This window comes from Podarcis cretensis, assembly GCF_951804945.1.
Source record: "Podarcis cretensis genome assembly, chromosome: 15".
NCBI classification, from domain to species: domain Eukaryota; kingdom Metazoa; phylum Chordata; class Lepidosauria; order Squamata; family Lacertidae; genus Podarcis; species Podarcis cretensis.
The window spans coordinates 10,949,186-10,962,271 of NC_137185.1; the positions used below are offsets into that span (position 1 = coordinate 10,949,186).

Sequence of the window (13,086 nt, forward strand, 5' to 3'; positions counted from 1 at the left end):
CTTTCTATGTTTTTTTTCTAATGTATGTATTTTGAGGCACACTTTCATCTTAACATGCACCTCTTTTTTCACACATCATTTGCCTGGAAAATGGCGTTGCAAAACTTCAGAGAAGCTTCGGTTTTGTATGATAATCGTGTTTTGGTTTGTGGGCGAATTGGGGCGTTTCTCATCCGACCATAAACAAAACAACTCCCCCCCACACACACACACGATGGTTGATTCAGGCACCCACAAGCAGAACAGGAAACACAGATCTTAGAAAGGCTTTGAGTCCGCAAATAACATCCAATCCAGACGAATTTCAATAGGCTTTCGGCTATTGTGCTGTTTTAAAGTGAGGAGTGTTTTGGCCCTGGGATGCAAAAGAAGCAGCTCTCCTGTATTCAGCAGCTCATCAAGAACCCATAGAAATTACACCCTTCAGGTCTTAGTGGGCCTGCTGTACCGCTTTTGCATATATATTGTGAATTACGAGAGGGATCAGGGTGGGGAAGCAACTTGCGCTGCTCCTGTTTGTTCTGGCCATTGTTTATGCAGGTCTGACAGAATGAAGGAACAGTGGGTATCATTTCAATTTCTGATGTCAACATCAAATTACTTATTTAATTTCATGCCTGGCGAAGCATTGTATAGCTACATGCAGAAGCCTTTCACTTCATTTGTTATGCTGTGTTTTCGCAGCCATTGGTTTGCCTTCCAACTGACAGCTTTAATTACGACATGAATTTGATTGCACTGCCGAGGAATTAACATAATGCAACAAAGCATTTGAGCGCCTGGCCTCGGATACGCACATACCCAAACACAAAACAAGCACATCGGAAGAAAACAGGGGCGACATGCGGCGCTTCCCCCTCGCAGCCCCGCATGTGCATTGTGAGCTGGCTGTCATACAGCAGACTGGGCGGACTTGGTGATAGAAGAATTTGGTGGCGCTCCGAGACACACTACTTTTATTACACTTGTGGCCAGTGCAATTTTGCAAGGAAAATAGGTGCCGGTACTCACCACGAGGTTGTTATAGTAAGTCGCCGGGCGACTCGGGGCAGCCCTGAACAGATACCAGTTTGACAACAGCCACATTCATCACCCGTGGAGATGCAAAAACTATGGCAAGGTGTCTCCCTAGCTGGTTTGGAGGTCTCCCCTGGTTCTGGTACAGGTCAAATACATGTGTCCTGGCCTCCCTTGTTCTCTTAGATCAGGCAGTTGGCTAAGGCAGCTTGGAAGGGTCCTCATGCGAACGTACGTGTGTGCGTGCAATGGTAGAGGCCTGTCTGGAAAGCTTAAAACCTGCTGCTGATGCATGGGAGACGGATTGAAGAAAAGCAAATACGAATTGGCCCCACCCCGTAGCTTAACCAATTGCGGCTCAGAGAGGCTAGGAGCTAGGTGGAGTCATAAATCTTTTTTAAAAAGTGTAGACTTGCACAAGCTGGCCAGCTTCCATTTTGACTTGAAATTTGGGGCCTCTCAGAAGTATGTAAAATATGTAAAGCTGTTAGGAAGAGTGCCAGCCCATAATGGAGCCCACCTGAGAGGTGAGTTCTGGCATGCTGTGGCTGAAAAAAAGCACTGCTTGCAGCCATCATTTGCCTTTGGCAGAAGCAGCCAACATGACACCCTCAAAATGTTCCTGGACCACAATTCCCATCATTTCTCACCATTGGCCATGCTGGCTGGGACTGATAAGAGTTGGAATCCCACAACATCTGGAGGAACACAGCTTCCCCTGCTACCTGATATACTTACCTGAAGGTGTCAGGGGTGGAACCTGGGGTCTCCTGCATATAAGGCATGTGCTGTGTCACTGAGCTATGTCTCCTCCCCTAGAGGCAGTCACAGGGAGTTAGGAAAGAAACAGGAATTTCCCCAGGTGTTGCTGGACTACAATTCCCATCATCCCTCACCATCTCTGTGCTGGCTGGGACCGACAGGCGTTGGATCCCAACAACATCTGGAGAGTACCATGTTTGATACCCTAGTGCTATGTGTCAAGTGCAAGTTTTACATGGAGTAGGTTGTCAGTCCCTTGCATCTCTAGTTTGAAGGGCCTACTCTGTGTAGAGAAGGGATGGAGGAGAGCCTCCAGCCTGCAGACCCAATTAGACCTGGCCAAGGCTCCCTATTTGGCCTGTGAGACCATTTCCCCACCCATGCTGCCATGTATTTGACATTAAGTATGGGGCAGATGAAAGCTGGACCATAAAGTGGACATTCAGTATGGGGACATTAAAAAAACTGGACATTATGTATGGGGCAAGTGAAAGCTGGACCATAAAGAAGGCTGATCGCCGAAGAATTGATGCTTTTGAATTATGGTGCTGGAGGAGACTCTTGAGAGTCCCATGGACTGCAAGAAGATCAAGCCTAGCCATTCTTAAGGAAATCAGCCCTGAGTGCTCACTGGGAGGACAGATCCTGAAGCTGGGGCTCCAATACTTTGGCCACCTCATGAGAAGAGAAGACTCTCTGGAAAAGACCCTGATGTTGGGAAAGATGGAGGGCACAAGGAGAAGGGGACGACAGAGGACGAGATGGTTGGATAGTGTTCTTGAAGCTACCAGCATGAGTTTGACCAAACTGCGGGAGGCAGTGGAAGACAGGAGTGCCTGGCGTGCTCTGGTCCATGGGGTCACGAAGAGTTGGACACGACTAAACGACTAAACAACAACATGGGGCAGGTAGAGATAGAGATGGATCAACTGTGAAATCATGTTCCCAAGGGGAACGGGACACACGGTCAATCCCTGCAGGAAGTGGGCATGGAGTTACAGCTCAACAACTGATCAGTGGGGGCTTCAAGCAACATATGAATGTACACATCCAGCAGATAATAAATGCATCCCAACAGTGCTATTGTGGACTCAACGATAGCCCTAGTGAGCTGTGTAGAGGCAGAAAAGATTTAAGGATCACATGTCCTGGCACCACCCTTTATGTCCATCCACACCCCTCCACTCTTGGCCTCCATTCATTCAGTGGGGAGGTCAGTTCTTCAGCCAGTTGTGCCTTGAAGCTTCCCCACATTCACGTTGGCAAGACAGCTTCAAATGACATTTGGCTGACCTCCCTTCTGACCTTCATGCGGAAATGATGGCCGTTGGGATTGGAGGAGTTGGAACCAGTGCATGGGGGGATATTGGGGCAGAGCCAGCGCACACAGGGGCATGCACACAACCTCACACCCACCAAATAATTCATGCCCTCACACATTTGCTTGAACACCAGGCTAAAATGGCACAATCAGCAGGTTCACCTATTGTTTTTGTTTTTTTGGTTTGCTTCTATAGAGCAAGCACAGCCACTCCTATGCTCAAAGTGTGGACTAGATGGTTCTGAAATGAAATCAGCAAGCCACATCTGCTCAGCCTCCACCCAATTTCAGGCAAATCATACTGCTAAAATCAGTCACTAAGGGGCTGATATGCACAGTTAAGGATCAGGCCCCCTCTGCTTCCTCTGTAGTTCAGGGGACACCTTTTTCCCCTTGCAGCTAATTTTATTTTTTTGCCTTGTGTTCTATGGAACATGTGTATTTGTGTGTGCTTGTGCTACCTATTCCACTCCTTTTGTGGTGGAATGTCATAAACTATGAATAATCACCAAAATGGAAGCACACTGCCAATACAGGCCAATAGTCCAATTTTTGACAACACTCCTGCCCCCTTTCACCACATAATCCCTAACATTGTTTGCTTTTCTGACAGTGGCTGTACATTAAGCTAATGTTTCCAGGGAGCAATTTCCACTAATTCACAGATCTCTTCCACGATTGGTAACAAGAGCCAAACACAGAGCCCTTGGTGTTGCCCTCATTTAATTGTTTACTTTCTTCTCTCTCTGTCTCCCAATGCCCAATTTGCTGTGGCATTTTCTATATTTCATTAGCTCTAAAGCAATTTCCAATGCTCCATTAGCAAATTCCCTTAATGCCCTAGAATATTCTAGAACCGATGTGTGGAGATGAGAGTCTATAAATAAATAAAAAAAGGAGGGGGGAGGGAGGAAGGGAGAGAGAGGGAAAGAAAGAGAGAGGGGGGGAGAGAGACTCAAAAATGTGCTAAATGCGTGAAAATACGAGCAAGTGACAGTGGGAGAGGAAGAGAACGTTGGGCTGACTCAAATTCCAGGTTGAGGAAAAACAGAAGGAGCAGCCATCTTGCCTTAGAGCAAAATCTCAGCTGAGCGAATTCTACTGCAGGCGAGATTTTGATGAGATGAAATTGGCGACAGCGCTCTGCTTTACATAAGGAAGGGGAGGGCTGACAGCTCCGGCGTCTCTGAAGCCCTGAGGGCAGCCTTATCCAGAGAGCAGAAAACAAGTTGTCATCCTCCCCGCCACCCAAAGCCAACAGAAGCAGAGATACAGCAAGAGGGGAGGGGGCAGGAAGGTTTAGGGGACTCAACATGGATTCATCACCATGGTGTCAAGTGCTGTTGGCTAATTAATTGCCCTTAATCTACCAGAGGGCAAGTTTTCTGTTCATTAATTTATTTCAGAGATGTGCTCTCTCTCTCTTTCTCTCTCTCTCTGACTGAATTACAGGCGAGGGCCCGGGGGGGGGGGGGGGGAGATAAAATCTATATTTGATCAGAACCATGACCCATCTAAGGCTTGCTCTGAGAGACGTCTCGGAGAATGCAGTCGGAGTTTCTCCACTGTGTTTGTGCCTTTTTCGCAGCCTGTGTCTCCCTTAACACAAGGATGCTTGTTTGGAAGCCATTATTCTGCCGATCCTCATCTTCACCCACTTAGGAAGATTGACTTTGCCTCCACAGCTGTCGCCAATCAATGGTGGAAACACAGCCACAATCTTTGCCAGCTCGTGAGATTTTCAGCCAACTGGGTATTTACTGTTAGAATTGCTTCTTCTTACTCTACCTGGGTTTCTTATTGCAACCTAAGTTTCTTAGTCTGGGTGTCATGGGCCAGGAGTTAGCTTGACCTGATGAACAGCAACCTGAAGGGGGAGAAGTGACTCCATCAGTCTTCGCAGAGGAGAAGGCACTGATGAGAACCAGATGGCTCTGGCTGTCTTAAAACAGAGCTCTCAGCAGCAGTCAGATGCTGGAAACAACACCTGCAGTTCTTGGCCCTACCTTGCTGCTTCCTGGTCTCCATCTGGATTCCCTGACTTCTGGACTAGAGCCCTGGCTCTGTGACCATCTGGAATCCCTGACCTCTGGACTGTCTGACTTTTTATGTGGATTCTGCTCTCAGGCAAGAGTTCCTCGGGAACTTAGCTAGTCCCTGCTTGCTCGGCAACGGGACTCGGATGGGGCTATGTCACTGGGTCATCAACCACAAGAACAAAGGTTGCAACCTGACTCTCCCAGGAAGAACATCAGGGCAATGTGACCTCAGCTATTGACTAGAGAAGGAGTGGCTGTAGAGAGCTTGGAAGAATACCTGACTCAAACTGACCTTTGCTCTCAGACTGCTGGTGTGCGGGGAAGCCAACGCTGACCTCTGCCACTAGTGAGAGGAACAAGATCGCCTGGGTTGGCTGAAGCTCCTCTCTTCAAACAAGGCCACCTACAATGGAAGACAGCTGTGGGGAACTTTTGGCCCACCAGAGGTTGCTGAACCAGCAGCCAAGGCTTCCTCCAAGAATCCTGGGAAGCGTAGTTTGTTTATAATGCTGAGAGTTGCTAGGAGCCTCCCCATTCCCTTCACAGAGCTACAATTCACCAAATTGCTTAACCATCAATTAATTGATGGTTTAATCATCAACCCCCATCACTCTGGAAACTCTAGCTCTGTGAGGGCAGTAGGGGTCTCCAAACAATTCTCAGTACCCTAAACAAACTACACTTCTCATGATTCTATGGGGAAGAAATGGTCATTTAAAGTGTTATAATAGTGATTTAAGTGTATGGTATGAATGTGGCCCAAATCTGGCAGCCATATAAAGGATCATAAGTGCTCCTTCATCCCTCAAAGGCAGACAATCCCTCTCCCTAATAACGCTCAATGAACAAATACTGCTATTTGCGTATTCTTTAGCAAAATTCCCATCTCCCCTTTTTATTAGGAGTCAACCGGTGAGCCATCTCTCATCCCAGGAAGGCTCACCAAACAGAAACAATTTCCAAATCCCGGCTGAAGATGGGATTTTTGTTGTTGCTACAACAAGTTGGAAACCTCACAAAATGTTGCTAAGAAATGCAGACAATATTTCTTCATTTGATTGAGCTGGAGGAAAATGTAGAAGACTATTTACTTTTCATAACGAAAAGAATCTGACAAAAAGGCTGGAGGCCACCACAAGTTTGGCTAGCAAGATATTTATCTCCTCGCGTGCTTGTTATGTCTCTCAGTCAAAGTCACCAGCAAGCTGGAGATTGTGAGGCTTCGGAGGAAAAGCATGCTTAAATTACTGCTATGTTAGCAAAGTGTGTGAAGGATTGTTATTAGTGGAGATGGTGCCAAGCTTTTTTGACAGATCAGGCTTTTCCTTGGTGGGGATGGATTACAATTACCCACACCCAGGGCTGTCAGTTCTTGTGATTTTAACAAAAGTCTCCAGAACTTAGGTATTTCCAAAGCTCCGGCTGCTGAGATGAACGCCAAGCCAAAACCACTCAAGTCCCAAACTTTTGTTTTCAGTTTTGTCTGAAAAATGATCCACTTTCTCAGCTTATCTTTGGTACCTCTTGTGAAATATTTCTTTATTTAGAAAAAATATATGGTTTGGTCCACATGGCTGTTTCCATGTCCTCATACATAGGAATGCCAGTTGGCTGCAATCTTATTGGCTCAAAATGGAATTACAACCTCTTGGCCAATGACTAGGATTAGGTGACCCCAAAACAGGGGAAAGAAAAGTCCAACTGAGCTGTTATTTTTTGCTGTTAAGTGTTCATCTGTGTGGTATCATAGCCTACACATGTGAGCTAAGGCATCATGAGGAAGAACTTCCTGAAAGTAAGAGCTGTTCACCTTCAGAAGAGAGCCAGTGTGGTGTAGTGGTTAATAGTGGTGGACTCGTAATCTGGGGAACCGGGTTCGCGTCCCCGCTCCTCCACATGCAGCTGCTGGGTGACTTTGGGCTAGTCACACTTCTCTGAAGTCTGTCAGCCTCACTCACCTCACAGAGTTTTTGTTGTGGGGGAGGAAGGGAAAGTAGAATGTTAGCCACTTTGAGACTCCTTAAAGGGAGTGAAAGGCGGGATATCAAATCCAAACTACTACTACTACTACTACTACTACTACACCACCACCACCACCACCACCACCTCTTCTTCTTCTTCTTCTTCTTCTTCTTCTTCTTCTTCTTCTTCGGTTTTCAAGCAGAGGTTGGATGGCCATCTGTCAGGGTTTCTTTAGCTGTGATTCCTGTATTCTAAACTCTGCAATTCTATGATTTCTGTGAAATGTGCCAGTTTTATTGTGGTTGGTAGTGGTTGGTGCCCATTGGGTCTGGTAGGGAGCAGGGCAAGGAGGCTACTGAGGAAATGACAGGCAGAGTCAGCTGATTCTAGTTTTGTCCCCATCCTCCTCCAGCCAGGGCCACCCTCTAGACTAGAAGTAAGGAAGAAGGCAGGGCAAGTGGTAGCCAGCTAAGAGCAGACTGAGGCTGTTAAGGCAATGCCCTCATGGACCAGCCTTCACTGTTTGCAGTGCCTAAACCAGTGAAGAAAAGCCTTATAGAACAGAACCAAGGTTCATCTAGTTGAGGGCCTCATTTGCTGCTGGGCAATTTCTTGGGGGCCACATGCTATGGTGGAGGCCAACAACAAATGCTATTATAGTCGCAAACCTGGTAAAATACATCAAAATAACAGAATTTCGAACATACAGAGAGTTAAAATATGTGGAACTTGGCTTATATAAAAGGCAGAAACAATCCAATTTTAGGGTATGTTGAATTTTTCACCTTTCAAATTCCAAAAATGAGGGGTTGCCAAAAGGTTTTAACATGACTTGGGGACTCAAAAGATATTTTGGCTACATTGATGCAATTTAGTTTTGATTGGAAAGTAATGTATGTGTGAAATTGCATAGAAATAATTAATAATGCTTGCCAAGTATTTACAGTTGTATTATACATTAATATTTTCAGACTGCTGTGATTAAATGGGTATATAAGGGGTGAGACAATATTTCAGGTATCCTGGTCCCAAGATGTACAGTCATACCTCGGGTTGAATGTGCTTCGGGATGAGCGCGTTCGAGTTACGTTCTGCGGCAACCCGGAAGTAATGGAGTGTGTTACTTCCAGGTTTCGCCACTTGCGCATGTGCAGTCACTCAAAATGACGTCACGCGCATGCGCAGAAGTGACAAAAGGTGACGCGCACGTGCGCAGACATACCATCACTAGTTACGTTTGCTTCCAGATGTGAATGGGGCTCCAGAACGGATCCCGTTCACATCTAGAGGTACCACTGTATAACAAAATGGCTGGTTTGCATGTTTGAAAGAGGAACAATGAGAATTTAAGCCATTGTGCACATGTAAAGCAATGATTCAACATGGAGAAAACTTGAAATGGCAAACAACGTAAACTTAAGAAAGTCACACATCTGCTCACAGTATCAACCGGTCAATACCTATCTTCAGAAGCAAGCACCAACGACTGCAGCTTTAGGTCTGGAGCCCCCAGAATTCTGAAGCCAGCGCTGCTTCAGCCGCTAATTTGTGTAAATGTTCAGAGGATGAATCAGAGGCCAAGTCAACAATCTTTAGTAAAAACAGATGCTCTTAGCTCGTCTACTTTCCATACTAGAAGCAGTAGTCACAGAAACGAAACAGGGGTAGCTGGTGCCCATCAGAGCTGGCAGGGTGGAAGGCAGGGAGCCCAACAGTAGGTGGTGCTAAGGCCAATGAGAGGCAGAGACTACTAATGCTAGTTTTGACCCCATCTACTCTCTACAAGAGTGACACTGAGGTAAGCATTAGGAAGCTGAAAGGCAGTTTTACCAACTGGCTATAAGTAAGGAGGCAGGAGAGGGTGCTGGCTGAAGGCAGACATTGGTTGGTGGGGCAGTGTCCCATAATATCGCAATCTTCACTGAAATGGCCTCGGCCCAGTATACCTGAAGGAGCATCTCCACCCCCATCGTTCAGCCCAGACACTGAGGTCCAGCTCTGAGGCCCTTCTGGCGGTTCCCTCAATGCAAGAAGTGAAGTTACAGAGAACCAGGCAGAGGCCTTTTCAGTAGTGGCACCCGCCCTGTGGAACGCCCTCCCATCAGATGTCAAGGAAATGAACAACTATCTGACTTTTAGAAAACATCTGAAGGCAGCCCTGTGTAGGGAATTTTTTATGTTTGATGTTTTATAGCTTTTAAAATTATTATTATTATTATGTTGGGAGCCGCCCAGAGTGGCTGGGGAAACCCAGCCAGATGGGCAGGGTATAAATAATACATTATTATTATTATTATTATTATTATTATTAACAAGGTGGTACCCAAAAATAAGTTGCACTTACGTCGCTAAGTCTCTCTCGGGAGCTGCTCCGATGGAACCCTTTCGACTCTCCACTCGCACTTTCGCTGTCACTGTCCCGGCAGCTGTTCTGGCCTGGCTTGAGCTGTGGAACAAGAGAGAAATCAAAGTTTGCATCTCGTCTCAGGATCTCACTTTGAAGGCATCAAGCCAGGTATGTAAAATGCACAAAGTCAAATGTGCAAAGGCAGCTACCTTTCCCCCTATAGCCTGCTTCCTTCCTCCTTCCACACACGCGCAACATGCTGGAGTTGTGGTCCATGTCCTGCCACCAGCATCACCAAGTGATGGGTGTCTCTAAAAGAGGACTAGGCATGATTCATGGAGGATAAAGCTATACAATCAGGACAGACAAAAGGAAGCACTACTTCACACAGCATATAGTGAAACTATGACATTTGCTGCCACAAGATGTCATAGTGTCCAGCAAACTGAGTGGCTCTAAAAGAGGATTAGATAAATTCACAGAGGTTAAGACTCACAGTGGCTACATTCCCCCTCCACTGTCGGAAGTAGCATGCTACTGAACACCAGCTGCTGAAAATCACAAGTGAAGAGAGGGTTGTTGAACTTGAGTCCTTCTTGCAGACTTCCCATAGGGGCATCTGTTGGGTCACTGTGCAAGCAGTTTGAGCCTGGCTCAATGTTTGTATAGCTGATGATGGTCAGTACCTGGCTCCTGTTCCACGTTTAACTATTGGCTAAGTGCTGACACAAATAAGGGAACCCTGCCTGTGCCAGCTCTTGCACATCTTAACCAAGTCACCACATGGGGTATGTCATTATGGAACTGCAGTCTCTTCACAACTACCAACCCCTAGATAACAGTCTTACAGTGTAAACAGAAGCATTTATGAGAGAGCAAATAAATGCAATATAGTTTGAACAGAAACAACCCAAGATGGCACCCTTTTCCTTCTCCCCCTTCAACAACAACAATGGAAGTGGCCCAGGGAAGCCCTGGTACGCTGAAGGCAGTGGGGGGGGGGGAGGAGCAAGTTGTGGCAGCAACAACCTGGCTCTTTCCAGGCAACGGTGAACAGTGCACTCCTCAGGGTCTTCAGAGCTATGCAGAGAAGCAGAGGAGGAGGAGGTGAGCCTCCGCAGGTGGGCAGCTGTTGAGGTTCCTCAGATGTGGCATCCTCCACAACTGTCCCCAGCCTGACACCTGAGGCAACTGTCTCAGTAACAGTGGTGAGTGGGATGGCCCTAAGTTTGAAACTTTATTTTTAAAAAAAGAGTGGAAAGGAACCCTCAGTAGCTGTGCTGGTCCTGTGGGTTAACCAAGAGGTGAAGTCCGAGTCCAGTCTGAGGTTGAAGTTTCAATATGGAGGTAGTCCATCAAAGCTGAAGCTGAGTGCAGGGCAGGGAGTCGGGTGAGGTCAGAAGCTCCAGCAGGAAAGCAGGACAGGGTTCAGGCAGGAACTGGCTACAAACAATGTTGTTCCCGCAACTTGGGTCTGGGGCTGACTGGCTTTTATCTGCCCTGAGGCATAGGGCAGCCCCGACCCACAGGTGACTCGCCTCTCCTGGCCTGGAGGTGAGCACTCCTCCTGCAGGAACTTAGTTCCCTCCACCTCTCTAACCTAAGCCTCTGCAGCTCAGGAGAGGCTGGAGGGTTACCGGACCCAGAGGCAACCTCAGCTTCTTCTGACGGGGCTGAGAGTGGAGCACCTGCAGGCAATGAGTCCACCATCACCTCAGGAGCCATTGCAGAGTCAGCTGGTGCCTGCACCTGAGGATCCAGCACAGGTGAGGACCCTTCAGGCTCAGGGCCCAGCCCCGGCTCAGCTGGTTCTGGAGGCGGGGACTCCTGTGCAGGCTGGGATTCCTCAGGTTCAGCATCCGAATCCGAATCCCAGGCCATCACAGTAGCCAGGCACTGGGAAAAGAAGATAGAGATAGATATTCATTGTAGCAGGTCTCCTTTCTGGGTTTGTTTTGCTCTCTGCACCATTCACTTTGCTCCTCCAAAGTCCTGGGCTTAGATGCCTCAGTCCTCCAGCTTCCATGAAAATTGCATTGAGAAAAAATGGACACCTGCTGAGATTCACTTGTTTCCCTCTAACCAGCTGGAACTACCACCCAGGGGAAGGAAATAAAAAAAGAGCCTGGCTGAGCACTGACTAATAGCTGAAAGTTGTGCGGAGAATATCCCCAGCCTCTGCTGAGCCTCGGGGTGACGGGAGTTTTGTTAGGTCTTTGGCAGAAAGCAACACAAACAATGATCAAACGTTTCCTCGCTCGGTGTTAAAGCCGGTTGACAATCTAACGAGATCAGATCCCCAATGGCAGATGGACCCATTGACCAAGCAACCAAGTGAAAAACAAACAACGCACCAGGGGAAACAAACAAGCCACTAGCCTGGATACTATTGATTTGATTAGCATTGGTCTGGTCCTGTCAGGCTCCATCACTAAAACCCAATGACAGCATCTCTTACTTGTAAGAAATAAGAGCTCTTTATTGAGGCTGATCATGGTGCAGGCTCAGCAGCAAGTGGGAAGCGAAGAAGTCCAGATTCCAAGGTACCCAGGTAAGGCAGAAAGTTTGTAACCAAATGGAACGTACAGAGATGTCATAAAATCATAAGACTGTAGAACTGGAAGGGACCTCAAGGGCCATCTATTTCGACCCCCTGCAATGTACTAATCATAGCTAAAGAATACCTGGCAGATGTCCATTTAAGCTCTCTATGAAAACTTCCAATGAGTCCCTTCAACTGTTGAATAGCTCTTACCGTCAGATGGTTGCCAACAGTTGGTATGCCCCTCTTGCCAAGCATTTAAAAACAAGGTAGGATGAGCTCACTCATGGGACTCTTGCCACCCTATGGTTGGATCAAATCAACCCAAAGATTAAGGATCTTTTAGTATCCAGCAAACACACCAGCCTGTAATTGCCTCCAGGTAAGGTATGGGACGTGGGTGGCACTGTGGGTTAAACCACAAAGCCTAGGGCTTGCCGATCAGAAGGTCGGCAGTTCGAATCCCCGCAACAGGGTGAGCTCCCGTTGCTCAGGCCCAGCTCCTGCCAACCTAGCAGTTTGGAAGCACATCGAAGTGCAAGTAGATAAATAGGTACCACTCCGGCAGGAAGGTAAACAGCGTTTCTGTGCGCTGCTCTGGTTCGCCAGAAACGGCTTAGTCATGCTGGCCACATGACTCGGAAGCTGTACGCCGGCTCCTTCAGCCAATAAATCGAGATGAGCGCCGCAACCCCAGAGTCGGCCACGACTGGACCTAATGGTCAGGGGTCCCTTTGCCTTTGACCGTTAGGTCCAGTCATGACCGACTCTGGTGTTGCACTGCTCATCTCGCTCTATAGGCCGAGGGAGCCAGCATTTGTCCGCAGACAGCTTCCGGGAGCGGTACCTATTTATTTACTTGCACTTTAATGTGCTTTCAAACTGCTAGGTGAGCAGGAGCTGGGACTGAACAACAGGAGCTCACTCCATCTTGGGGATTCGAACAGCCGACCTTCTGATCAGCAAGCCCTAGGCTCAGTGGTTTAGACCACAGCACCACCCGCATCTCAATAGCCTCCAGAGAGCAAATCTATGTGTTCCTAGTTTCTTGCCCAGCAGTGTCATGAGCCCCACAGCATGGTCAGGATTTGCTTGT

At 47.5% G+C, this 13,086-nt stretch overlaps 1 protein-coding gene across 5 annotated transcripts in view; it reads right to left on the reverse strand.

Annotated features, from left to right (window-relative positions):
* Positions 1-13,086, reverse strand: part of AUTS2 (activator of transcription and developmental regulator AUTS2) — a 685,027-nt gene that overhangs the window by 439,870 nt on the left and 232,071 nt on the right. For all 5 annotated transcript variants that reach the window (XM_079955418.1, XM_079955419.1, XM_079955417.1 and 2 more), the window contains one exon: positions 9,446-9,547. In XM_079955418.1, the coding sequence (XP_079811544.1) occupies positions 9,446-9,547 (102 nt within the window). The remainder of the gene's footprint in view (positions 1-9,445; positions 9,548-13,086) is intronic.